The sequence below is a fragment of the Scyliorhinus torazame genome, chromosome 6 (genome assembly GCF_047496885.1).
Source record: "Scyliorhinus torazame isolate Kashiwa2021f chromosome 6, sScyTor2.1, whole genome shotgun sequence".
Taxonomy (NCBI): Eukaryota; Metazoa; Chordata; class Chondrichthyes; order Carcharhiniformes; family Scyliorhinidae; genus Scyliorhinus; species Scyliorhinus torazame.
In genome coordinates, this window is record NC_092712.1 from 147,464,547 (window position 1) to 147,492,439 (window position 27,893).

At 54.7% G+C, this 27,893-nt stretch overlaps 1 protein-coding gene across 1 annotated transcript in view; it reads right to left on the reverse strand.

The window, feature by feature from the left end:
• Nucleotides 1-27,893, reverse strand: part of LOC140425056 (ATP-binding cassette sub-family A member 13-like) — a 505,398-nt gene that overhangs the window by 330,200 nt on the left and 147,305 nt on the right. Inside the window, exon 10 of the mRNA XM_072508872.1 lies at nucleotides 2,875-3,071. Within this exon, the coding sequence (XP_072364973.1) occupies nucleotides 2,875-3,071 (197 nt within the window). The remainder of the gene's footprint in view (nucleotides 1-2,874; nucleotides 3,072-27,893) is intronic.

Genomic DNA, 27,893 nt, shown 5'->3' on the forward strand with positions numbered 1-27,893 from the left:
GGGGGATGGGGGGGGAGGAGAACACAGGAAAAATGACAAATGGCAAGTCCATCACCTTCTCGCACAACAATATGGTGGGTAGGTAAGGCACCTGCTAACCACCGTACCCTTATGCTTACCAATGCCCTTAATGTCTAGATTGGATGGGTATTATAAACGTAACGCCACCTCTGCTGCGATAATACAGTTGGGATGCCTAGCCAAACTCACCATTAACAGGTCCAGGCAGCGGGCGACCAAGGAGATCATCCAACCCAACTGTCTGTCCCTGTACTGTAGCTACATTCACAGCTGGGTGTTCTGAGAGAGGGAGCATCTGGTGTCCATCAGCACTGTTGAAGCCTTCCATGCCCGGTGGGCACCATGGGGACTGGAGCATTTTATCTTAATTCGTTTTGGTTTAATGTTTTAAGTTTGATTTGTGATTTGTTTTTTGTTTCATGCAGTATTCTGTTACAGGGCTGCCCTTTATTTTGTTTCTCCGATTTTATGATTTAGTTTAATTGGTTATTTGATTCATACAAAATAAGAATAATACAGTTGCTGGTGGTTGCAGATGAATGTGATGAAATCCTCTGGGGGAGGCTGTAAACCTCTGGTGAAAAATTGGGAAGGGAGGAGTGTCCCTCATTTGGGGGGTACTCTGTGTGCACTGAGGTGTGCATCCAAGATGGTACTCCCTTTGTACCTCCCCCAGTCTGGCCTCCAAAACTCAACTGCCTAACCCCTCCACCCCTCAGGATATCCTATCCCTCCCTGCCCAAAGGACCAAATGGGAATGGGGACAGGTGATGTCAATTATATTGTTACAAGAAAGTATGGCTTCTGGATTCAGCCCAAGCACTAAATGTTTTATTGGCGGTGACGTCCCACCCTCCATGTAAAGGTTGCAAACGAGCTGGCTCCCACTTGACTGGTTTGTCCTGTAGCCATTAAACAACCTTAGGGTCCTCAAATGGCTTGAGGTGGGACATCCACTTCTCTCTAGGTAGAGATCCTGCCTCTGAGACCTGCCAGCCAATCGAATGGTCAGAATCTCTCTTATCCCAGTAGCATCATTGGGAGTAGTAGCTACAGCTAGGACTGTATGAAATCCTCGGAAATAGAACACTCATGCAGCCCTAATGAATGCAAGTCTGGGTCTTGCCAGGACAAGGCCGGCAAGCCCCAGTGATGGGGTGTGGGGCTGGGGTGGATAGGACAGTGGGGAAATGAAACAGAGGGAGACATATTAGGACGCCTCCAATGAGCAGGGGTGAGCCCTGAGAAGGATGGACACCCATTGCCTGGCTACCTGTCCATCGTGTTTTACCTGACCCACTGGACATTTATCGCTTTCCACCCTTCTGGTGGAATGGGAAGCCTTAAATAGCCATTAATTGGCCACTTCAAGAATGTAATTGGCCAACAAGCAAGTGAGCTCCTGATGCCTACCCTTCTGTTGGCAAAATTGCAATGAAGCAAGTAGGTTGCATAACTGCCACAGCCATGGTATGCAATGTTATTGCCCCCCAAACAGCCACCTTGCCCTTGGGGGCTTTGAGGGTGGGGGTGGGAGGGGTGGTAAAGTTCCAACCCATAACGGGGTACCACACAATATCCCACAACCTATTGCTATTGGATTTACTTGACAAGAAATCAGACATGCAATAACTCTTTGTTCTTTCAAATGTTCTAATCTTCACTCTATTCTTCACTCACCAGCTAAACAGCTGGCTTGTAATGCAGGCAAAGGCCAGCAGCGCGGGTTCAATTCCCGTACCGGCCTCCCCGAACAGGTACCGGAATGCGACTAGGGGCTTTTCACAGTAACTTCATTGAAGCCTACTTGTGAAAATAAGCGATTATTAATTATTAATAATATAATACACAAGCCTGAATAGTTATATGTTAGCAGCCTATTGAACTGTGGAAACATCGAAGTCTCTAGTCCTATCTGTAATGGCATGTATATATGTAGACAAGTAAAGGGTTCATTATTACAGCTCAGTGTAACAGCCACTAGAGGGCACCACTAGTTCCCACTATAAATATGAGAACTCAAGGGATCTTGGGTATTACTTCTGACTAGAATTCTTCTAGACAGTTGAGTGTAAGAGAGATAGAGCACAACATAGTTAATAATAGATAGAAGCAGCACGTGTAGTTTAGACTAGTTATTATTTTAATATTGATTATTTGATTACTAGTTATAATTCTGTGGAGTGTGGAACTCAATATTAATCAATCGTTATTCAATAAATCAGTTTTGCTTTAAGTTAAAGATTGGTGGTTTCTTCAGAATCACACCATCAGACCATTCTGGATTATGAAGCAAAGAGAACGATATATTACCAAAGAGTAATATAGCACTATCTTTTTGCCCATGTTCATTCAAACAAATCTTTAACACGGGTGCCTGCTTAGCAATCAGGAAAAACCTAGCCAATTTTTCCCTTTCTTAACTCACATCATTCTCGGCAATCATATTGCTCTCACCACCTGGCTAAAATTGGTGAACTCAGGGATCAAATCGGTAGCCATCTTTAGTTATATGGCTCAGTACCATACAATCAGTGATATTTATTTAAGGGTGAGGCTTAAATATTTCCAACACAACATACCAAGTTTAACATTTACAAGCATCTTATGGACCAACAGATTAACAATGTTGTTACACATTTTCCTACATATTGAAAATGTAACAAGTTCATGATAATTGTGATTGTAATATTAATGCTGTTTCTCCATGGTTCCCATGTATATTTTGTCAAAGTTATGGTGAAAGATGCAGAATACTTGCCCCACCCCCAACATCCTTCAGTAATCAACCCTTCCACACCAGAAGGGAAAATGACCCTTGTGTTACACAAAGTCATAAACCAAATAACTCACTCCTCTGATGGTGCATTGCTTTTAGGCAACACACAGAGCTGAAGCAAATTGCTGGTCAGCTGAAGAATCTGTTGTGCCAAAGAATTTGTTACAAAATCCTGGTTGTTTGTTGAAAGTCTCATTGCGACTGCTGACATTTGGTCAAATGTGGTCAACAGATAGTCAGGCAATCCACTGCTGAGCCAAAGATTGAAGGCCTTAAATGAAAAAGACACAATAACAGGGTGAATCAAAGTAAGCAGTAAAACTGTTTCTCTACCCCTTAAGAATACAATCTCCTTATTTTCATATAAACCGGAGGATTAATTTTAATTTTAATTTAATATATTTTAATTGAAACCAAAGGAGAGTCTGCATCTTATTTACATAGAGGTTCAGGGTAAACCTGGGTACTGAAAATATTCTTCTTTCATAACATTAAAATACAATATGATTTTTTTTACTTTTAGGAAGATCAGTGGTGTGGATTCTTTATGATCACCGGCACAAATTTCAGAAATTTCAGCTGAGCATCCCTCTCAAGTTTTTTTTCAATATTTTTATTGGCATTTTTGCCAGTTTTTGCAGGATGACATTTTAACATATAGTGCACCTGATATTTACACATTATGACATTTCTTATTTATAAATTTTACATACATTCTACCCATGTTTCTCTCTGCAACTCTCTTGGGTTAGGGGATTTTCATAGTAACTTCATTGTAGTGTTAGTGTAAACCTACTTGTGACACTAATAAAGATTATTATTATTCCCTCCTTGCCTCCCTTCCCCTCCCTCCTCTGCCCCTCTCCATTATGTGTGTTCTTATCTGCTCTCCTCAGTCGCCCCTCCCCCACCCCATCTCTTCCTCGTCACTATTGGCTTCAAACAGGTCTTGGAACAGGATGATGAATAGCCCCCATGCTTTGTGGAAGCCCTCGTCCGACCTTCAGGTGTACTTGATCTGGACGTCAGAAGTTTTTATATGCACATCATTTACAAGCTTACAGGGTGTAAAAGTCACAACAAGCTGAGAAAGGATATCTCAACAAATAATGTGCTCATTATTAATAGGCTGAACAATGAATAATTCTGTCATGAATGGGTGTGCCCCAGTCCCATTAAGTTATGGGGAATATTACACAGATATAGCACAAAGCATGAAGTATCTCATACATCATTTTGTTTACTAGTTATAGCTATATTGTACACCACAGAAAACTGACTAATAATAATAAAAACAGAAGATATCCTCAACAAATGCTGCCAGACCTGCTGAGTTTATCGAGCATTTATTTTCAGATTTCCAGCATCCGCAACATTTTGCTTTTAACTGATAATTAAAACCAGTTAATTTTGGCTCATAAAGAACCTTTCAAAATATAGTAGGCAATACAAATGAAACAACTTTAAAATTCATTATTTTCAATGAATACTATCGGACCATATAACTTTCTATTTCTTTAGCTATAAAATTAATGATGAATTCAATGGACTTAGCTGCAAAATATTTAGCGTAATATACTTGCACAACATCAGATGTACTGCTCGCATCGTTCACAACCAGCAAATTTACATTTTGTTCCAAATAATGGACTCTTGAATAAGGTGAACGCTACCTCTTTAAAAGGCCAGTGATGGCATTGTGATTCAACATCAATCAGCTGTGCTAGCTCAGCCTTCTAGAAACTACGGCAGCGAAAGTTTGGCAACAAAGACGTCTCAAAACACAGGCACACTTCCGTTAAGGCAAACATGCCCCCCCTACCGCAAACAGGCTCCCCCCACCACAAACACACCATCTTAATGCACACACACACCCTGAACACAAACAGTACCTCCAAGTATTGTTCAAGATTCACAGATCCCACCAACATTCGAAAATTTCGAATCGCACAAGGGATCCCAACTTATAACAGAAATCCTGGACCAGACTTACTTTATCATCCCAGCCAATTTTGCAACCAGACAACCAGAAACTGAACTGGACTAGCCATATTAATACTGTGGCTATAAGAGCAGGAAAAAGGCTAGGATTCCTAGGGCAAGTAACTCACCTCCTGGACCGCCCCCCCCCCCCCCCCGCCAAAGCCCGTCCACCATCTACAAGGCACAAGTCAGGAGTGATACTTTCCACTTGCCTGGATGAGTGCAGCTCCAACGACTCTTAAGAAGCTCAACACCATCCAGGCTAAAGCAGCCCGCGTGATTGCTCCCCCTTTCACAAACATTCAAACCCTTCACCACCGATGAACAGTGGCAACTGTGTGCACCATCTACAAGATGCACTGCAGTAACTCACCAAGGTTCCATAGACAGCACCTTCCAAACCCACGACTACTACTGTCTAGAAGGACAAGTGAAGCTCCCTTCCTAATGACACAGTGGGTGTACCAAGAACTAACTACCATCTTCTTACGGGAAACTAAGGATGAGCAATAAATGCTGGTCTAAACCAGTGATGCCCACATCCCGCAAATGACTAAAAAATCATGAATGCAGGAAGTAGCTCCAGCTGCAGCTCCTAGAAGACTGAATTTTGGAGCTGGAGAGGTGGCTGGGGACACAGTGGAGCATCTGTGAGGTGGAGAGCATCGCGGATAGTATGTATAGACAGGCCAAGACTCCTGTTATACCGTCAATTCACTGTGAGACCGTGAGAATGAGTGAACATTAGGCTTTAATATCCATGAACTCGCCTGCCAGAGTCAGCTGTACAAATGAGTGCCACCCACAGGTGGCCGGACTATATATGGCCCCGGCGAGGGCGGAGCCAGAGGCGGAGCCCACCGGGGTTCCAGTACAGTACCTGAAAGTAGCCTGTATCATCACTTCCAGGTCATGGGTCACATCATTATACAGACAGCACAGACAGCTCATGCATTAGGTGAAATACATTCACCACATTCACCCCCTGTTAAAAAATCAAGTCCAGCGGGGCTGACGTGGGGTCATTAGAGATTCAGTCTGTCTGGAGGCCGGATCGTTCTTTTAGACCTCCTCAGCTCTGGCGATGCGGCGGGCATGGTCGTTGCCGATGGTGACACCGGGGGTGCCGTGTCTGGAGCTTGAGCCTTCGTCCGGAGTGTCGGAGACGGTTGGGGGGTGGGGTAGGCAAGGGGGTGGCGGGTGTCAGCAGTGCCGGTGCGGGCCAAGACAGGAGATCCAGGGGGGGCGTAAGGGGTGCAGGGGGTGGCTGGAGGCAGCGGGGAAAGGGGCATGTTGGCAGGGGAACCAGCTGGTGCCAGATCTCATAGGGAGACCGTATTGTGCCGTCCGTCCTGGTGCGCGATGTAGGCGTACTGGGGGTTGGCGTGCAGCAGCTGGACCCTCTCGACCAGGAGTTCGGTCTTATGGCTCCTCATGTGCCTCTGGGGAAGGACAGGTCCCGGAGTTGTCAGCCAAAATGGAAGCGAGACCCCGGAGATGGACCTGCTAGGGAAGAGAAACAAGCAGTCGTGAGGGGTCTCGTTCGTGGTGTAGCCACCTGGGTTGGCCAAGTCCCGATTTAAAATGGAGAACAGCAAAGGCTGAAGGGAAATTCAGCCAACACAGGCTGAAACTAGCAGGTGCAGGTTACTGTGTATTAAACTCTGCAAAAGCCCAGACAACATCGATACCAGCAACCATCTGCATAATAATGTAGCAGCCATCTACATAGTAATGAGCGCTCCCCGGGAACAATCGAAACATTTGGGACAAACAAAGCTAAGCCAGACTCCCCGGCGCCAGCAGGAGCCAACACAAAAGAGGTTAACGGACACCTCAAGACCGCCCATCGATCAGGGAACCGCTCCAGTATTGGAGAAATCGAACCAAGTGATTGGAACAAAGTCCAATCACTTGGAACCAGGTACAGGGTCTGCCCCGAAAGGCGGGAAGCCCCTGGGGACTATAAAGTTAAGCCCCAAGTTCAAATCGTTCTTCTTGACAGGGTCACTCAGCAACGCGAACCAGCCTTGACAGTGACCGGTGCAGCTGCCGCCGATATCCAGTAAGTCTTAAGTCAACGCTCGCTACGAGATAGGCGCTCCTAGCTACCAATCCATACCAACTTTGAATCCCGCAGACTCAGAACCCGAACGAAAGGCCATTTGTTCCCCTGACCTGGTGGGCCAGTCCGAAGCTAAGTATAGGCCTGTTAGTTGTAGAAGTAGCTTAGAAGTAGAATTTATGCATGAGTAGCGATTACTGTGTATAATAAATGTGCTTTGATTTGAATCTTACTAATCGGTGTATTGAGTTATTGATCATTACTTGAACTTGAACCTCGTGGCAGTATCATAAAGATATCTGGTGACTCAAGAGCAAAGGTTATAAAACAGAGCCAATTGAACCAACCAAAAGTTAGCAACAGTGGCTGTGCAGAGGAGAGACCTAATGGGGTGGAGGGCGTCGGGGAGGACCTCCTGCCAGAGGGGGTCTGGAGACTTCTAGACTGGAGGGCCAGAAGGACGACCTTCCATACCGTTGCGTTCTCCCTGTCCACCTGCCCGTTTCCCTGCGGGTTATAGCTCATAGTCCTGCTCGAGGCGATGCCTTTGCTGAGCAGGTACTGACGCAGCTCATCGCTCATGAACGATGTGCCCCGGTCGCTGTGGATGTAGGCAGGGAAACTGAACAGTGTGAAGATGCTGTGCAGTGCCTTTATCACAGTGGCCGAGGTCATGTTGGGGCAGGGGACTGCGAAGGAGAAGCGGGAGTACTCGTCGATGGCAGTGAGAAAATATATATTACGGTTGGTGGAGGGGAGGGGCCCTTTGAAGTCCACACTTAGGCGCTCAAAGGGCTGGGAGGCCTTTACCAGGCGGGCCTTGTCTGGCTGGTAGAAGTGCGGTTTGCACTCTGCGCAGACCTGGCAGTCCCTGGTCATGGCCTTGACCTCCTCAGTGGAGAAGGGCAGATTGCGGGCCTTGACGAACTGGGTAAACCAGATGACCCCCGGGTGGCAGAGGTCATTGTGGGTAGCACAAAGTCGGTCATCTTGCGCGCTGGCGCATGTGCCGCGGGACAGGGCATCTGGGGGCTCATTGAGCTTCCCAGGACGATACTTGATATCGTAATTGTAGGTGGAGAGTTCGATCCTCCACCTCAGGATTTTGTCATTTTTTATTTTGCCCCGTTGTGCGTTGTCAAACATGAAGGCGACCGACCGCTGGTCGGTGACGAGGGTGAATCTCCTACCGGCTAGGTAGTGCCTCCAGTGCCGTACGGCTTCCACTATGGCTTGTGCTTCCTTCTTGACCGAGGAGTGTTGGATTTCAGAAGCGTGGAGGGTTCTAGAGAAGAATGCTACTGGCCTGCCCACCTGGTTGAGTGTGGCGGCCAGTGCGACGTCTTACATCGCTCTCTACCTGAAAGGGGACGGACTCGTCCACCGCGTGCATAGCTGCCTTGGTGATGTTGGCCTTGATGCGGCTGAAGGCCGAGCGGGCCTCAGCCATTAGGGGAAAAGTGGTGGTTTGAATAAGTGGGCGTGCTTTGTCCGCATAGTTGGGGACCCAGTGGGTGTCGTAGGAGAACAGACCCAGGCATTGTTTGAGGGCCTTGAGGCTGTGGGGAGGGGGGAGTTCTGTGAGGGGGCACATACGGTCGGGGTCGGGCCCTAGGACTCCGTTCTCCACGACGTAGCCGAGGATGGCCAGTCGTGTAGTGCGGAAAACGCACTTCTCTTTGTTGCACGTGAGGTTGAGGGATTGGGCGGCCTGGAGGAACCTCTGAAGGTTGGCGTCATGGTCCTGCTGATCACGGCCGCAGATGGTGATATTGTCCAAGTACGGGTATGTCGCCCGCAAACCGTACTGGTCCACCATTTGGTCCATCGTTCTCTGAAAGACCGAGACTCCGTTAGTGATGCCGAAGGGGACCCTGAGGAAGTGGAAGAGTCGGCCGACTGCTTCGAAGGCAGTGTAGTGGCGTTCTTCCAGGCAGATTGGGAGCTGGTGGTAGGCCGACTTCAGATCGACTGTTGAGAACACACAGTACTGTGCGATCTGATTGACCATCTCCGCTATGTGGGGGAGGGGAGCATCCAGTTGCATGAACCGGTTAATAGTCTGGCTGTAGTCTACAACCATCCGGTTCTTTTCCTCAGTCCGGACGACCACCACTTGCGCTCTCCAGGGGCTGTTGCTGGCCTCGATGATCCCTTCACTCAACAGTCGCTGGACCTCCGACTTGATAAAAGCCATATCTTGGGAACTGTACCGCCTGCTTCTGGTGGCGATGGGTTTACAGTCGGGAGTGAGGTTTGCAAAGAGCGAAGCGGGGAGACCTTGAGGGTCGCAAGGCTGCATACCGTGAGGGGGGGGGAAATCAGGCTTTGGTGACTGCATTGGAAGTCTAATCCAAGCAGTAGGGGGGCGCAGAGGTGAGGGAGGACGTTCAACTTACAACGGGCGTACTCGGCACCCTGCATCGCGAGGTTAGCGATACAGTACCCCTGGATCTGGACCGAATGGGACCCGGAGGCAAGGGAGATGGTTTGGGATGCGGGGTAGATGGGAAGGAAGCAGCACCTTTCCGTGTCAGGGTGAACAAAGCTCTCCATGCTCCCAGAGTCGAAAAGGCAGGGGGTATTGTGCCCGTTGACCCAGACGACCATCATTGAGTTTTTCAGGTGCTTTGGCTGTGACTGGTCGAAGGTGACGGCGCCGAGCTGCGGGTAGCCAGCGTGGTCGGCGGTGTCGTAGTCACAAAATGGCGGCCCCCATGAGTCGCACGTGTCGGGCTGGGTCGAAGATGATGACCAAGATGGTCGCCCCCATCGGTCGCACGTGTCGGTCGGTGTTGGAGCCGGCGGGCAAGATGGCGGCCCCCACGAGTCGCATGAGGCTGATGACACATCTGAAGCCGGCGTTCCCGGCAGCCACGTTGCGGGGTCTGCAGGCCTGTGAGTCCACGGGTCGGGCCTGGTGAGTGTTCGATTTCTGGGCTTTCGGTCGGCCCAGGCAGACTTTGGCGAAGTGTCCCTTTTTCCCCACAGTCGCTGCATGTCGCTGTGCGGGCTGGGCAACTCTACCGGGTGTGTTGACCCTGACCGCAGAAGTAGCACTGCGGTTCCCCGGGCTGGACTGGCAGCCGCGCGGCACAGGCCTGCGACATAGTCGGGTCCGACGGGGGTCACGACGATGGCATCCACGAGGGGTTCGCCGGTTCCGCGGGGAACGCACTGAGGTTCTGGTAGGCCACCTCTAACGAGGTAGCTAGCTTTACCGTGTCCTGCAGGTCAGTGGTCCCGTTTTCCAGCAAGCATTGCCTGATGTAGTTCGATCGGACCCCAGCCACGTAGGTGTCCCGCAGCTGTAGGTTCATGTGTTCCTCCACCGTCACATCCCAATAGCTGCAGTTCCTCGCAAGTAGGGTCAGTTTTTCCAGGTACTCATCCAGCGATTCCCCAGAGCGTTGATGGCGAGCCGTGAGAAGATGTCGGGCGTACACCTCGTTTACAGGCTTCACGAAATGCGCCTTGAGGGCTGCTACCGCCGCCTCGTACGTGGCCGCTTTCTCAATCATAACGGAGATTCGATGGCTCACCCGAGCGTGGAGTCACAGCTTGAGGGTTTCAGTGGGAGGCGTTGTGGAGGAGTCGACGTAGGCCTCGAAGCAGCAAAGCCAATGTTCGAAGATCTCCTTGGCTTCCGACGCGCGCCTGTCGGGTTCGAGCTTATCTGGCTTTAGAGCGCCTTCCATGATGCTGTCGATGGATATTAAATTGCTATCCCGTCAATTCATTGTGAGACCGTGAGAACGAGTGAACATTAGGCTTTAATATCCATGAACTCGCCTGCCAGAGTCGGCTGTACAAATGAGTGCCACTCACAGGTGGCCGGACTATATATGGCCCCAGTGAGGGTGGAGCCAGAGGCAGAGCACACCGGGGTTCCAGTACAGTACCTGGACGTAGCCCGTATCATCACTTCCAGGTCATGGGTCACATCATTATTCAGACAGTACAGACAGCTCATGCATTAGGTGAAATACATTCACCACAACTCCATAGGCAGGAAGGTAATGGGTTACTACCAAACAGAGCAAGAAGACGAGGCAGGCAGTGAAGGAATCTCCTGTGGCCATTCCACTGAAAAACAGATATACTATTTTGATAATCTTGGGGGGAATGGTCTCTCAGGGGAAAGCAGCAACAGCCAAATCCGTTGCACTCTGCTGCACAGGGAAAGAGTAGAAAGTGTGGGAACTGCAATAGTTAAAGGGGATTCAATTATAAGGGAATAGATAGGTGTTTCTGTAGCCACAAACAAGATTTCAGGGTGGTGCGTTGCCTCCCTGGTGCTAGCGTCAAGCAGGTCTCAGAATGGCTACAGGATATTTTGGAGAGGAGGGTGAGTGGCCAGTGATCGTGGGACACATTGGTACAAATTACAGAGGTAAAAAAGGGGTCCTAAAAGCAGGATGTAGGGAGTTAGGAAGCAAGTTGAAAAGTAGGACCTCAAAAGGTGATGATCTCAGGATACAACTAGTGCCACGTGCTAGTCAGAGTAGAGGTAGCAAGATATTTTTTTTTTTATTCGTTCATGGGATGTGGACGTCGCTGTCTGGGCCAGTATTTATTATCTGTCCCTGAGGATGCTGTGGGTCTGGAGTCACATGTGGGCCAGACCAGGTAAGGATAACAGATTTCCTTCCCAAAAGGACATTAGTGAATCAGAGTGCTTTTTACAACAATCAACAATGGTTTCATGGTCATCTTCAGGCTTTTAATTCCAGATTTCTTTTACTGAATTCAAATTTCACCATCTGCCGTGGCGAACGTTGGGAACACATGTTATAGTGTGAGGGAGAAACTGAAGGAAATCAGCATCAGTAGGGAAATAGTGTTGGAAATTGATGGGATTGCAGGCCGATAAATCCCCAAGGCGTGATAAGCTATATCCCAGAGCACCCAAGAAAGTTGCCCTGGAAATAATGGATGAATTGGTGGTCATCTTCCAGGATTCTATAGACTCTGGATCAGTTCCTGCAGATTGGAGGGCAGCTGGTAGATTGAAAACAGGGATTATAGACCAATCAGCCTGATATCGGTAGTTGGGGAAAATTCTGGAGTCCATGATAAAAGATTTAATAGCAGAGCACTTGGAAAACAGTGGCAGGATCGGACAGAGTTAGCATGGATTTACAAAAAGGGGAATCATGCTTGCCAAATCTAATGGAATTCTTTGAGGATGTAACTAGTAGACTTGATGAAGGGGAGCCAGTGGATGTGGTTTATTCGCACTTTCAGAAGGCTTTCAACAAGGTTCTACATAAGAAATTAGCGTGCAAAATTAAATGCATGGGATTAGGTGTAGTGTATTGAGATGGATATAAAACTGAGTCATCCAGACTCGAAACATTAGCTACGTTCTCTCTCCACAGATGCCGTGAAGCCTTCTGAGATTATCCAGCATTTTCTGTTTTCATTAGATAGAAAACTGGTCGGCAGACAGGAAACAAAGTGCTGAGGGGGGGGGAATAAACGGGTATTTTTCCAAGTGGCAAGCTAGTGAGGTACCAGAGGGATCAGTGCTATGACCGCAGCTCTCCACAAAATATATTAATGGTTTAGATCAGGCATTGTCAAACTCAGGTTGCCGACCCACGGGTGGGTCGCGGGCGGGTGTCGGGCGGTTTGCGGAGCCGTCCGTCGTGGTGCTCCCGCTCGCGCAAATCCGCACGCAGCAGCCGGCTTTTAATAATGCCGGCTGCGAGCGGCCTTCAAAATGGCCAGGAACAGATAAAAAATATGCAGCCGCACTGCGCATGCGCACCGATGATCGGGCACGCATGTGCAGTGCAGCCGCATTTTGTAAAACATGGTCACTGCCTTTTTTTTTCAAGTTCGGGAGGCCAAAGGGACCCATAACCATTTCCTCCATTTTTGTCAGCAACAAATAAGGTAAGAGGAAATGATGGGTCGCGCAGGTCAGCCGGCGTGGGCCGCGAAGGTCGGCAGGCGTGGCCGGAAAGGTCGGCCGGCGTGGGCCGCGAAGGTCAGCCGGCGTGGATCGCGAAGGTCAGCCGGCGTGGATCGCGAAGGTCAGCCGGCGTGGATCGCGAAGGTTGGCCGATTGGTAAAAATGGGTCCCCGGGAATTTTTTTTGAGAAACAATGGTTTAGATGATGGAATTAAGTGTAAATTCTCCAAATTTGCAATTGACACAAAGCTGGCTGGGAGGATGAGCTGTGAGGAGAATGCAGAGATGCTTCAGTGTGATTTGGACAAGTTGGGCGAGAGGACAAATGCATTGCAGATGTAGAATAATGGGGATATATGTGAGGTTATCCACTTTGGTAGCAAAAACAGGAAGGCAGAATATTATGTGCAAGAAGGCCTAGGTGTCTCTGTACATGTGTTGCTGAAAGTAAGCATGCAGGTACAGAGGAGCCCACTCCCCTCTCCCCTCAGCCCTCTCCCCTCAAGTCCTCCCCCCCTCAGCACCCCCCCACTCAGCACTCCCCCCCTTCCTCAGCACTCCCCCCCCCCTCAGCACTCCCCCCCCCTCAGCACTCCCCCCCCCCTCAGCACTCCCCACCCATCAGCACTCGCCCCCCCCCCTCAGCACTCCCCCCACCCCTCAGCACTCCCCCCCCCCTCAGCACTCCCCCCCTCAGCACTCCCCCCCCTCAGCACTCCCCCCACCCCTCAGCACTCCCCCCCTCAGCACTCCCCCCCTCAGCACTCCCCCCCCCTCAGCACGCCCCCCCTCAGCACTCCCCCACCTCAGCACTCCACCCCCATCAGCACTCCCCACCTCAGCACTCCCCCCCCCTCAGCACTCCCCCCCATCAGCGCTCCCCCCTCAGCACTCCCCCCCCCTCAGCACTCCCCCCCCCCTCAGCACTCCCCCCCACTCAGCACTCCCCCCCACTCAGCACTCCCCCCCCCTCAGCACTCCCCCCCCCCCCTCAGCACTCCACCCGCCCTCAGCACTCCCCCCCTCAGAACTCCCCCCCAGCACTCCACCCCCCCTCAGCACCCCCCCCCTCAGCACGCAGCACTCCCCCCTCAGCACTCTTCCCCCCCTCAGCACTCCCCCCCTCAGCACTCCCCCCTCAGCACTCCCCCCTCAGCACTCCCCCCACCCCTCAGCACTCCCCCCCTCAGCACTCCCCCCCTCAGCACTCCCCCCACCTCAGCACTCCCCCACCTCAGCACTCCCACCCTCAGCACTCCCCCCTCAGCACTCCCCCCCTCAGCACTCCCCCCCTCAGCACTCACCCCCCCTCAGCACTCCCCCCCCTCAGCACTCCCCCACCTCAGCACTCCCCCCCCCATCAGCACTCCCCCCCTCAGCACTCCCCCCCTCAGCACTCCCCCCATCAGCGCTCCCCCATAGCACTCCCCCTCAGCACTCCCCCCCCCTCAGCACTCCCCCCCCTCAGCACTCCCCCCCCCTCAGCACTCCCCCCCTCAGCACTCCCCCCCTCAGCATTCCATCCGCCCTCAGCACTCCCCCCTCAGCACTCCCCCCCAGCACTCCACCCCCCCCTCAGCACCCCCCCTCAGCACGCAGCACTCCCCCCTCAGCACTCTTCCCCCCCTCAGCACTCCCCCCCCTCAGCACTCCCCCCCATCAGCACTCCCCCCCTCAGCACTCCCCCCCAGCACTCCACCCCCCCCCTCAGCACCCCCCCCCTCAGCACGCAGCACTCCCCCCTCAGCACTCCCCCCACCCCTCAGCACTCCCCCCCTCAGCACTCCCCCCTCAGCACTCTCCCCACCTCAGCACTCCCCCCACCTCAGCAATCCCCCCCTCAGCACCCCCCCCCTCAGCACTCCCCCCACCTCAGCACTCCCCCCACCTCAGCACTCCCCCCCTCAGCACCCCCCCTCAGCACTCCCCCCCTCAGCACTCCCCCCCTCAGCACTCCCCCCCTCAGCACTCCCCCCTCAGCACTCCCCCCCTCAGCACTCCCCCCCTCAGCACTCCTCCCCCCTCAGCACTCCTCCCCCCTCAGCACTCCCCCCCCCCAGCACTCCACCCCCACCCCTCAGCAGCCCCCCCTCAGCACGCAGCACTCCCCCCTCAGCACTCTTCCCCCCCTCAGCACTCCCCCCCTCAGCACTCCCCCCCTCAGCACTCCCCCCTCAGCACTCCCACCCCTCAGCACTCCCCCCCCCTCAGCACTCCCCCACCTCAGCACTCCCCCCCATCAGCACTCCCCCCCTCAGCACTCCCCCCCTCAGCACTCCCCCCCATCAGCGCTCCCCCCTCAGCACTCCCCCCCAGCACTCCACCCCCCCTCAGCACGCAGCACTCCCCCCTCAGCACTCTTCCCCCCCTCAGCACTCCCCCCCTCAGCACTCCCCCCCATCAGCACTCCCCCCCTCAGCACTCCCCCCACCCCTCAGCACTCCCCCCCTCAGCACTCCCCCCCTCAGCACTCTCCCCCCTCAGCACTCCCCCCCTCAGCACTCCCCCCCCTCAGCAACCCCCCTCAGCACTCCCCCCCCCTCAGCACTCCCCCCCCCTCAGCACTCCCCCCCTCAGCACTCCCCCCCATCAGCACTCCCCCCCTCAGCACTCCCCCCCTCAGCACTGCCCCCTCAGCACTCCCCCCCCTCAGCACTCCCCCCCCTCAGCACTCCCCCCCCTCAGCACTCCCCGCCCACCCTCAGCACTCCCCCCCCCTCAGCACTCCTCCCCCCTCAGCACTCGTCCCCCCTCAGCACTCCCCCCCCCCAGCACTCCACCCCCACCCCTCAGCAGCCCCCCCTCAGCACGCAGCACTCCCCCCTCAGCACTCTTCCCCCCCTCAGCACTCCCCCCCTCAGCACTCCCCCCCTCAGCACTCCCCCCTCAGCACTCCCACCCCTCAGCACTCCCCCCCCCCTCAGCACTCCCCCACCTCAGCACTCCCCCCCATCAGCACTCCCCCCCTCAGCACTCCCCCCCTCAGCACTCCCCCCCATCAGCGCTCCCCCCTCAGCACTCCCCCCCAGCACTCCACCCCCCCTCAGCACGCAGCACTCCCCCCTCAGCACTCTTCCCCCCCTCAGCACTCCCCCCCTCAGCACTCCCCCCCATCAGCACTCCCCCCCTCAGCACTCCCCCCACCCCTCAGCACTCCCCCCCTCAGCACTCCCCCCCCTCAGCACTCTCCCCCCCTCAGCACTCCCCCCCTCAGCACTCCCCCCCCTCAGCAACCCCCCTCAGCACTCCCCCCCCTCAGCACTCCCCCCCCCTCAGCACTCCCCCCCTCAGCACTCCCCCCCATCAGCACTCCCCCCCTCAGCACTCCCCCCCTCAGCACTGCCCCCTCAGCACTCCCCCCCCTCAGCACTCCCCCCCCTCAGCACTCCCCCCCCTCAGCACTCCCCGCCCACCCTCAGCACTCCCCCCCCCTCAGCACTCCTCCCCCCTCAGCACTCGTCCCCCCTCAGCACTCCCCCCCCCCCAGCACTCCACCCCCACCCGTCAGGACCCCCCCCCTCAGCACGCAGCACTCCCCCCTCAGCACGCAGCACTCCCCCCTCAGCACTCTTCCCCCCCCTCAGCACTCCCCCCCCTCAGCACTCCCCCGCCTCAGCACTCCCCCGTCTCAGCACTGCCCCCCACCCTCAGCACTCCCCCCTCAGCACTCCCCCCCCAGCACTCCCCTCCAGCACTCCCCCCCTCAGCACTCCCCCCCCCTCAGCACTCCCCCCTCAGCACTCCCCCCCTCAGCACTCCCCCCCTCAGCACTCCCCCCTCAGCACTCCCCCCCCTCAGCACTCCCCCCTCAGCACTCCCTCCCCAGCACTCCCCCCCTCAGCACTCCCCCCCTCAGCACTCCCCCCCCTCAGCACTCTCCCCCCCTCAGCACTCCCCCCCCTCAGCACTCTCCCCCCTCAGCACTCAGCACTCCCCCCTCAGCACTTAGCACTCCCCCCTCAGCACTCTCCCCCCCCTCAGCACTCCCCCCCCTCAGCACTCTCCCCCCTCAGCACTCAGCACTCCCCCCTCAGCACTTAGCACTCCCCCCTCAGCACTCTCCCCCCCCTCAGCACTCTTCCCCCCCCCTCAGCACTCCCCCCCAATCAGCACCCCCCCCCTCAGCACTCCCCCCTCAGCACTCCCCCTTCAGCACTCTCCCCCCTCAGCACTCCCCCCCCCTCAGCACTCTTCCCCCCCCCCTCAGCACTCCCCCCCAATCAGCACCCCCCCCCCTCAGCACTCCCCCCTCAGCACTCCCCCTTCAGCACTCTCCCCCCTCAGCACTCCCCCCCAATCAGCACCCCCCCCCCCTCAGCACTCCCCCCTCAGCACTCCCCCTTCAGCACTCTCCCCCCTCAGCACTCCCCCCCCCCCCTCAGCACTCCCCCCCCCCCTCAGCACTCCCACCCCCTCCTCAGCACTCCCACCCCCTCCTCAGCACTCCCCCCCCTCCTCAGCACTCCCCCCCTCCTCAGCACTCCCCCCCTCCTCAGCACTCCCCCCCCTCCTCAGCACTCCCCCCCTCCTCAGCACTCCCCCCCTCCTCAGCACTCCACCACTGCAGATATTCTCACCTCGGTTGGCCATTTTAGTTGTGAGGCTTCTGGAACACTAACTGGTGCGCACCACACAGCCGCTCCAGTACACCAGATGGAGGTAGGAGCAGCCGAGGGGCCGGGTGGTGGGAGGGCAGCCAGCCCCGGCAAACACCTGCCGCCCAGACGTGTCCCGGGTTCCTGCAATTCCCCCGCCCACCCATAGACCCGATGCAGTCAGGGACCCTGGGGCGTGAGAAGGTGACGGCCGGTTTCCAGCACCTGCAGACGCAAGTGCAGGAGTGCATCCGCGTCCAGGAGCAGGAAATGGTGCCGGTCATGAGAGCCACACAGACCAACACCGCACGGGTGGCGTCCGCGGTGGAGACATGGGTGGCGACGGTGTCGGGCATGGGACTGGGTTTGCGAGGCCTGGGGCTATCGGTGCACGAGGCCTCCGCGGCCCAGGACAGGCAGCCATGAGCCAGTGCCAGCTGAACATCGCAGAGGTGCTCAACAACCTGGCGGGGTCTCAGCAAACCATTGCTGAGAGCATCAGCGCCATTGCCCGGGTGATGGACGGCGTTGTACAGAGCCAGACAGGGATGGCGAACTCCCTGAGCTCCATGGCTGCGAATGTCCAGACCCTGGTCGATACCAGCGCGGGCCTCCAGGACTGGCATCGCCAGGTGATGGTGGTGCCCCGGGTGCTGGATCCGCTCGCACCCCCATCCCATGGAGAGCCCTGGGGGCCACCGGGCACCCCGAGGAAGGAGGAGTTGCTGGGGCCAGTTCCGGATCCCCCTGCAGGGGGGGTCCTGGTACCCCGCGCCACCTCGGACTCCCCCCCCCCCTATCGTCCCTGGTGCATCTGGTGGGCAGCGGGCAGAACAGGGTGGCACCACGGCATCCCAATTGGCCAAGGTGCAGCCTGGCCCATCCAGGCCCGGCCGCCCCAGGAAACGGCCGCCAAACGGGACCCTAGTCACAGGGCAGGAATCAGAGGAGTCCACCTCCAGTCCTGCTGTACCGTCTGGGGGAACACCTAGACGTAGTCATAGGGCCCATATGGCCAGAAAGGTAGACGCTGATGAATAAGTTTGCACGGGTGCAGGGCACAGAATAGTTAAATGGGCTCGGGCTCATGTACAGGACGTCTGTCATTAAACACATTCCACACCTATGTGAGCTGCCTCTGTACTCTGTCCGACGCGTGCGGGGGTGGGGCCGGGTCTGTGTGCCAGTGTGTGTTGCGATAGAAGTTGAGCTCCGATGCATGTGATGTGTGGCCCCCCTCCCCCCACCCCCCACGGTTCTCCCATGCCAACCCATACAACAGGGCCATGGGATGCAGTGTCTGGGCCCCGTGCAGAGTCCACCCAGGTGGAGGGTCTTGATGTGGCCATGAGTCAGGCATTGTTGAACGATGTATGGCTCGGAGCCCATCGCAGAGCGGGCTGTCATCATCCTCCATGCTTGTACCAGACCCGCTTACACCATCAACCGTGTGCCCCCATCCCGTTGTGCTGCAGGTGAATGTGTCATGGAGGGGTGGTATGCATGCGGGTGATGTGGTGGTGGGGGAGGTGAGGGTGATGTGGTGGTGGGGGAGGTGAGGGTGATGTGGTGGTGGAGGAGGTGAGGGTGGTCGGTGGTGGGGGAGGTGAGGGTGATGTGGTGGTGGGGGAGGTGAGGGTGATGTGGTGGTGGGGGAGGTGAGGTTGATGTGGTGGTGGGGGAGGTGAGGGTGATGTGGTGGTGGGGGAGGTGAGGGTGGTCGGTGGTGGGGGAGGTGCCGAACTCTTCTGTCTGTGCCCATGCCCACCACTCTTGACCCCCACCGTGGTCACTGAAACGTGCAGCTACCAGTGACACCCGTGTGTGCTGGGCCAGCCGGCGGCGCTGGGCAGCCTCCTGTTGCCGTCCATCCCACATGTCCCGTGCATCAGCTTCCCCCTCGCCATCCCCCTCATCTGGAGAAGAGTTCTCCTCATCGTGACCATCCTCCTCCTCCAGCACATCGCCCCTCTGCTGGGCTATGTTGTGCAGGACGCAGCAGACCACGACGATGTGGCTGACCCTCTCCGACGGGTACAGGAGGGCCCCCCCAGAGCGGTCCAGGCACCTGCAGCGCATCTTCAGCAGTCCAAAGCACCTCTCGACCACACTCCTGGTCGCTGCATGGGCATCATTGTAGCGGTACTCCGGGTCAGTCTGTGGCCTCCGTATAGGCGCCATCAGCCACGACTGCAACGGATACCCCCTGTCGCCCAGCAACCATCCCCGCAGCCGGGGGCGGTGTCCCTCGAACATGGTGGGGATGAATGATTGGGCCAATATAAAGGAATCATGCACACTGCCAGCGTACTGGGGCAGACGTGCAGGATCGTCATCCTGTGGTCACAGACCATCTGCACATTCATTGAGGACGTACCCTTCCTGTTCAAGCACATGGCCCTTTCCTCTGAGGTGAGCCGCATGGCGATGTGCACTCCATCCATCGCCCCCTGCACCATGGGTATCCGGGCAACAGCGGCGAAACCCGCTGCGCGGGCATCCTGGTGGGCGCGGTCCACAGGGAACTGTACGTACAGATCCGCAATGTCGTACAGGGAGTCAGTGACGGTCTGGATGCACCTGTGCACTGATGGCTGGGAGATGCCGGACAGGTCCCCACTCGGCGACTGGAACGACCCCGTCGTGAAGACGTTGAAGGCGACTGTCACCTTGACGGCCACCGGGAGGGCATGTCCACTCCCGCTCCCACGTGGTGCCAGGCGTGCCATCAGGTGGCTGATGTGGGTGACGGTTTCTTGGCTCATCCGGAGTCTCCTCCTGCACGCCCTGTCCGGGAGGTCCTCGAAAGGCATGCGGGGCTGGTACACACTGTGGCATCGGACACCTCCGTGGCCGTGGCACACCCTCCTCCTCGGTATCCTCGTGATGTGGCTCCTGCACGGTATGGTGCTCCTCCTGCGACCCTCGCACGTGCGGCCCTGCCGCCTGGGCGCCTTGCACGTGCCCCACTGCAGCCCGCTGCTCTATAACAGTCTCCGCCACCTCCCTGTCACGCCCGTGCTCCAGCTCCCACTGGGCCTCATGCAGGGCAGCAGCCCCCACCACGGTGGCCAACAACGCTGGAAGCTGGCTAAACATTGTACGATCTGTAAGGGGTGGGAGTAGACAGGGTTTCAGCATTGGTATACCCCCCTCCACAACCAGGTGCCATAGGCTACATGGTCGGCCCGGTTGCCAGCACGCGCCCCACCCCTGCCCCCTTGGTGCCCTGAGACCGTCTGGTGGCACTGCCCTCACTGGGGGGCAGCCATGTGTGCCGCCATGGACCTACCCGTTGGTGTGTGCCGCCAGTTTGGTGAGAGGGTGGGGGAGTCCGGCACACGTCAGGACGGCTGGGTCACCTGCGCCGCGACAGCGAACGGGTTGGGTGGACAGCCGCTTGTCTGCCGTCATGGCGTCTGGCCGTTGGATCCGCCCTGCCATGGCAGGCCATGGCCGCCCGCAGCCTTTGTCGCCCCCACCGCTCTTTCCCCACCCCCACCCCCGGTTGTGTGGGACCACCCCCACCTCCGGATGTGTGGGACCACGCCCCCCGCCCTACCCCCACACCCACCTGCGAATGTGTGGGACCCCCACCTGCGAATGTGTGGGACCACCCCCCCACCCCCACCCGCGGATGTGTGGGACCGCCCCCCCTACCCCCCACCCCCACCCCTACCCCCAGCAGCCTCCCCCACACTTCCCGCAGACACGGCCGTGCCGCGCCCCCTCCCGGGCTCCCCACCCCCAACGCTGTCAACCACCCCCCACCCCCCTCCTGGGGGCCGCTCCATGCCGTCACCCACATCCTCCCGCAGCATCAGCCAGCACGTCTGGTTGACGCTGTTTTATAGCATGTTAGAACGGCGGCGGCATGACATCCGGTCGCACCGGCGGGACTTCGGCCCATCTGGCCCGGAGAAGCCCTGCTCCATCAGAGAATCACCGCTACGGCCGTTTTCGCCGATTCTCCGTGCGGCCGGGCGCGGGCACCCGTTTTGGCACGCATCGGGGAATGGCGTCCCGGCGTCGAGGACGGGTGGTCGGAGAATCCCGCCAAATAGTGTTTCCTGTGGCAGAGTTTTTTCTGCATGTGTGCCGATTTGGAGCCAGTGTGATGGAGATGGTAGAGCTGATTAGTCGGATTAGTCTTCATGCAAAGGGTATTAGGAAGTTGGAACTCTCCTTGATAAATGCCAACCGATGCTAGGTCTATTGTTAACAGTAAAACTGATATTGATAGATTTTGTTTTAACCAAAGATATTAAGGGATATGGGTAACGGCGGGTTTATAAAGTTAGGTCACAGATCTACCATGGATAGTGAAATAAGCTCAAGGGACTAAGTACCCTAATCTTGTTCCTCTGTTCCTATCATCCAAACAAAGCTATTTCTTGGCGCTTTGGTACAAGTCAAGAAGCTCAGAGGGTTGACGAGGTTGAATGTACAACACAACCGTTTGTAACTAGAATCCAGCTGAGATCAACACATAATAAAATGTAAAAGCTCATAATTGTTATACCTCAAAGCTCACTAGCATCTGCCAAAAGAATATTCTTGATTTCATACATTCAACTTGGCTGTTGCAGCAGTATGATTGCAATAAGTTATATATTTATTATTTTTCCATCCACCTGGGGAAGTCCATGTTTTAAATAATTTAACAGTGTGTTTAAATTATTCAAACTCACTTAAAAGTAATTACTGTACAGCTGTAGCAATATTGTTGTAACTGCAGAGTGGTTACTTATGTCAACAGTGGTTTAAAACAAGAGCTTCTGAATTCCTCATTAAACATATTCCCTTTGAATGGAACCAACAGGTTGTTTGATATTATGGGCTAGAATGCATTGCTAGCAATATCGGTGAATGAACAATTATGGAGGAAAGACGAATTTTGCACTTGTCATCCATATGTGAATAGGCCACTTGTACAGGAAATATTTGCACAGACATATTAGCCTGCAACACCTTTTGCTGGGAAGTGCCACATTTAGCAAGGCAGCAACTTTTAAAGTGCTACCATTCAGCATTTAAAGGGTTTAGGGAGAAGGTGTGGAGGTAGGAAACAAATTGATTAATTCTTCACAGTAGCATAGAAAAAGCGTGTAGGAAAAGGGCCTACTTTCTGCTCCCTCAACCCTATTCCCACCAAACTGCTTGCCACATTTCCTTTTCTGACCCCCGTGTTAGCTGATCCTGTTAACTGTTCCCTTTACTGAGATATTGTCTATCCCACCCTGCTAAATCTGACACCATCATGTCTCCTCAAAAATTCGACCATCAACCCCAATGTCCTTGCAAATTAATACCCTGGGCTGAACCTTACAGTGACGCTCTGAGGGCAGATTCAGCACCTGGAAGTCAGCGGCATTCAGACTCGGGCCCGCCATCGTAATGCACCTGATTATATGTAACTTGCTGGCAGTAAATAGCAAGGCTGGGTTAGAGGCCTTTATCCCACCCAAAGAGTGCTGGAGGGGAGACTGTCTGATCTCAGAACAAGGTCACAGCCAGTAATTTAAAGGGATGAGTCTTCTGGAATCAATAAGGAAATCGAAGATTTGTGCAGTTTCCAGTCTTGCAATTTTTAGTTTTTCTCTGCAAATCTTCTAAGATGGCATTCTTCTTGAACTACTGTAAGTCTTCCACTTTGTGGCATTTGTTTCATGTTGTCAAAGCAGACTCCATTGTGGCACTGGGCCAGTGTGCTGCAGATCTCACTGGCAAATGCAGGAGTAATTGAATGTTGCTGCTCCTCGAAGGCAGCATGATTCTACAAGGACACAATTGTCCTAGACTATGCTATTGTGCATTTGAAGCAATTGTCTATGTGGCGGTATGTATTAGGGGTAATACGGTACACCATGAATGCCGAGGACAGATGCTGGGTCCCGATTGGATCTGCCGCCTACTGGGCTCCACCCAGATAGGCGGGGTATAAGAACACGGTTTACTCCCCACAGCTGCATTCTGTGACTGAGCTGCTGGGGAACAAGTCTGCTCAATAAAGCCTCGATTGAAGTTCTCTACGTCTCGCCTTGTGTGTGATCGATGGTGCTACAGTCTATTTATGGGGCAGGTGGTTTGCAACATGAGCATATGAAGCATGTGCATAGCCTCCAGGCAGACACGCATGCATTTAGCTAGTAATGGCCATGCAGCATGCCATTAAATGACATGAAACTGTCAAAATGTGCACCTTTACACGTCTTTTCAGAAGTGAGACCACAATATCCATCTCTCTCATGTCATGATATGCAGACACGCAGATAATGATATACAGACAGGCACAGACAGGCAGCTAATGAACACAGAGAACAGGACATGCCCAATGAGCAAGCAGGACACTCAGGGGTGGTATCTCACTCTAAAAGGCAGGGGGCACTCACACTCCGCCTCTTTCCACTGATGAACATCTACAGAGTGAGTCAGGGTGTATGTACAGTATCACACCTCCAGCACGTGGCTAAGAGCTAGTCTGGTTCAGTCAGACAGAGTAACCACACTTAAGTTAGCAGAGAGTCGAACTCATAGAGAACGGTGCTAACTGTGCTACTGGTTCAATAAATCAGATTGGACTAACTTCAAGGTCTGGAGTATCTTTTGGTTAAGGCTGCATCCAGTTGCAGCCTGTGTTATCCCAGAGTACATAACATGACATCTCTTAGGGCAGCAGGGTGGCACAGTGGTTAGCATTGCTGCCTACGACGCTGAGGACCCGGTTTCGAATCCCGGCCCTGGGTCACTGTCCGTGCACGGTTTGCACATTCTCCCCGTGTCTGTGTGGGTGTCACCCCCACAACCCAAAGATGTGCAGACTAGGTGGATTGGCCACGCTAAATTGCCCCTTAATTGGAAAAAATAATTGGGTACTCTAAATTTATTTTAAAAAACAGAACATCTCAGATACTTTATAGCCCTTGGGGACGACCAAGAAGAAAATGTAGCACTTAACAGCCGAAAACGGCTTCTAACTCGTGTAATTTTAAAATGGATAGTCTGCCCAGTCAAAAAGCACTTCCAGCAATTACAGGTCTACTAACTGTCCAGCTGACACTCAGGCTCAGCTGTAACTTTTAAACCTGCCCTAACAACTGCCCTTTAAAAATGGGAATAACACATGGCGTGATTATGCCTCTAAAGGCATGTTTCAGCATTCACCTCATACTTTGGCAGTCAATTGAGTTGTAAATAACCTTAGATATGCTATTAATTGACCTTTCCATGATGGGGCTGAGGTTCTGACTTTTAAGCCTGCCCATCTGCTGTATTTTGCAAAACTGGCAAAATAACATCGGGAGCGTTCTATTCTGTCCTGTCTCCAGCTTCTCTTTTCCATCTTAATTCTTTTATGTTGCAGTGACAATGGCACATTATCCATCCTCATCCTTTTTTACTCTAGCCTTTGAAGTAATTGACCAAGCCATCATCCTACTATACCTCTCTACCGCTGTTTGAGACCACCCACACCTGGTTCTATTTTTATCTATCTAAACGTAGCCAAAACATTCTCTGTCATTGCTTCTCATCCCATTCTCATGTTAACTTAGTTGTCCTCAGGATCTATCCATGGCCCTTTCCCACCTAAATACTTATATTGGCATCATCCATAAACAGGTTCCACGTGCATGGTGATGACACTCATTTGTCCTCCACCACCACCTTCCTCGACCCTCCACTAATTTGTCACACTATGGGCACAATTTACTGGCCACGCTGGTAAAGGGAGCATGACGTGGCTGGTAGATCCCGGGTAAAGCCTCCCGCGGGCCTCGCGACAGCCACGACGCTTCGCGGGATCTACCCATGTCCCACGAGGCGTCGGGATCAGAAACCCGCCCACAATGGGCGGGACGAAGCCACGCTTGTGTAAGTAGGCCTTAAACCTACCTAAGGCTTATTTATCCGGTATCTATTAGCCTCATGGGATCTGCAAGCCTCCCGAGGGAGGCTGTAACTGGGCTCCATTCAGTACATGCAAACATGGACCAGACTGAAAGGCACCCGGAGGTGTCCCTGGCCATAGGAGGCCCCTGGATGGACAGAGATAGGGCAGGGTGGTCCTCGGCCCTCCCTCTGGAAAGCGGGCACCTTGACACTGCTACCCTGGCATTAACAAGGTGCCCGGGTGGTATTGCCAAACCAGAAGGAGCACTGCCAGGGTGGCAATGCAACGGTGCCCGGGGGCCAGGCCTATGAAAGGAGGGTGGAGGGGGGTACGAAAGGTGGGAAGTGCAAGGCAGATAAGGGGCCTACAGGAGGTTGGAGGGGGGGGTGACAGGTGGGGGTCTGGGAGGGGTGGCTGGCCTGTAAAGGGGTGTGGGTCACCTGAAGAGGAGGGGTCCAGTGACCACATTGCAGACCACATTCACACAGGCAGGAAATTCCGGTTGCACGCTGGCACACAGGTTTCCTGGCGACAAGAGGTGTTGTAAATGAGAAACTGACAATGGCGGGACCGGTAGATCCCATTGGTGGGCCGCCTCCACCGCTGAAAAATAGCAGGTGAGTTGGTCGGAAAATCCCGCCAACGTGTGGGCTAAATCGGTGAGAAACTCCCCTGGGGCGAAAAAAAGTGACAACGGGCACGATTCTCCGGAAAGATTGCTTTGTGTGGTCATGAGCAGGAACTGCCGCGAGCTTCACGGCGCTCGGCCTGCAACACAATAGTGTCAATTGGTCAATTGGGCTTCACACCACAAATGAAGACCGCTAATAAAATCGAGAAACATTTAAACAGCACTTGTACAGCCAGCCCCACTCAGCTCGCAGCCATGATGCTGAGACGACTTAACCCCAAGATTTGGAGATACGGACCTGGGGAGTCTCCTAGATGCAGTCAAGGCTAAGAGAGATCTTCTGTTCCCCAGAGGGTCCCTCAGGGTAGCAACAGGGCAGCCAGTGCCGCCTGGGACAAAGTGGCTGCGGCCGTCAGCTCGGGCAGCGTGACCAGTAAGACTGACCTCCAGTGCCACAGGAAAGTCGACGACCTGCACCGAGTCGCACGCGTAAGTTTACAGTGTCTACTCGAAACCCTCCCATCACTACATGACCAGCCTCCTCCATTTTCCCCCCACCCCATCCTTCCCCCCCTCTCTTCAGCTCCTCCCCAACTCTCCCTTCACACACCCCTCCCAAACCTTCTTTCACACCACCAACACCTCGCCCCCTGCACCACCACCACCACTGTGAACCACACGTGCAGCCAACGATGCCTTCTCTGTCTCCACAGGAGAAGCTGTAGCACAATCACCAGGAGAGGGCCCAGACTGGTGGATGGGTGCTGGACATAAGAATCCGCATGACCTTCGAAAAACGGGTCCTAGAGGTTACAGGGGTGGCCGAGGACAGAGCGGTCACCAATGCGGAGTTTGGCGCATGCCGCAGAGATGAGGATCCACTAGGCCCCACCCGGAGGACCTGTCAAACATGAGTTGTTAATGCCATACAGACTGACCCATCCCTCTGACTGATCACAGGTTAATTCTCCCGCAGGTCCTCCAGCCAACAGCGCCAACCCATCCGGGGTGGCCCCCTCCCCTGCCTCCCATGAGTCCACCTCGGAGGACAGCTCTGAGGATGCCACAATCGATGCATCACAGCTGTCAACGCCACCCTCCACCATAACAGAGACACACACCTCGGTGGGAAACGTTAGTGGACAGGCTTCTGGGGACAATCTGGTGAGCACAACACATTCACTGATGCACAGGAGGTGGAGACAGTAACACCCAGGTGAACCAGCAGTAGGAGGGTTCTGGGTTCAGGACCCAGCTGGGTCCCAGCCTGATGTTGAGCCTATGGAACATGTTATCCCGGAGCTGATGGAGACATTAGGGAGCGGCCCGGTCATTCAGAGGGAGATGACAACGTCACTCCAGTAGGTCCATAGCCAATTGGCGGAGTCCCAGAGACTAAGGAGGCAGGTGATGTCACCAGCAATGTGTGGCACCGAGGCCAACACTGCTCAGGTGGCGACCGCAGTGGAGAGCCTGTTGCACAACATCAGCACCATTAGTGAAGGTGTCCAAAGCTTGGCTCAGTCAGTGACAGCCATGGTTAATGACCTCGGCAGAACGTCCGATGTGCTGGAGGACGTGACTCAGTACTAGGCTGACCTTGATGAGGTTCTGCGGGACATGTCCCACTCTCAGATGGGAATGGCCAAGGTTCTATGGAGCTTGTCCCAGTTGCAGGTGGGCATTGCTACGGCACTGCAGAGCATGGCCCAATAACCGAGAAGTATTACCGAGGGCGTCAACACCATGGTGCAGACAATGGGGAGCCGCCAGGGCTGACAGAGCAGATGACGCAGGGGCAGCCAGGGCTCAATCCAGCTACCCCTCCATCCCGAAGTGAACTCCAGGGCCCTATGAGCACCGAGCAGGAGGAATGGGTGCAGGGTGGCAACCCAGACCTACCTTATGGAGTGGTAACGGTAGCTACCTGCTCTCCTGAGTTCCACCCCTCTGATAAGGCCGCGTCTCACAGGTAGCACCCAGTACAGGACTGTGCATGTGCCGCTGT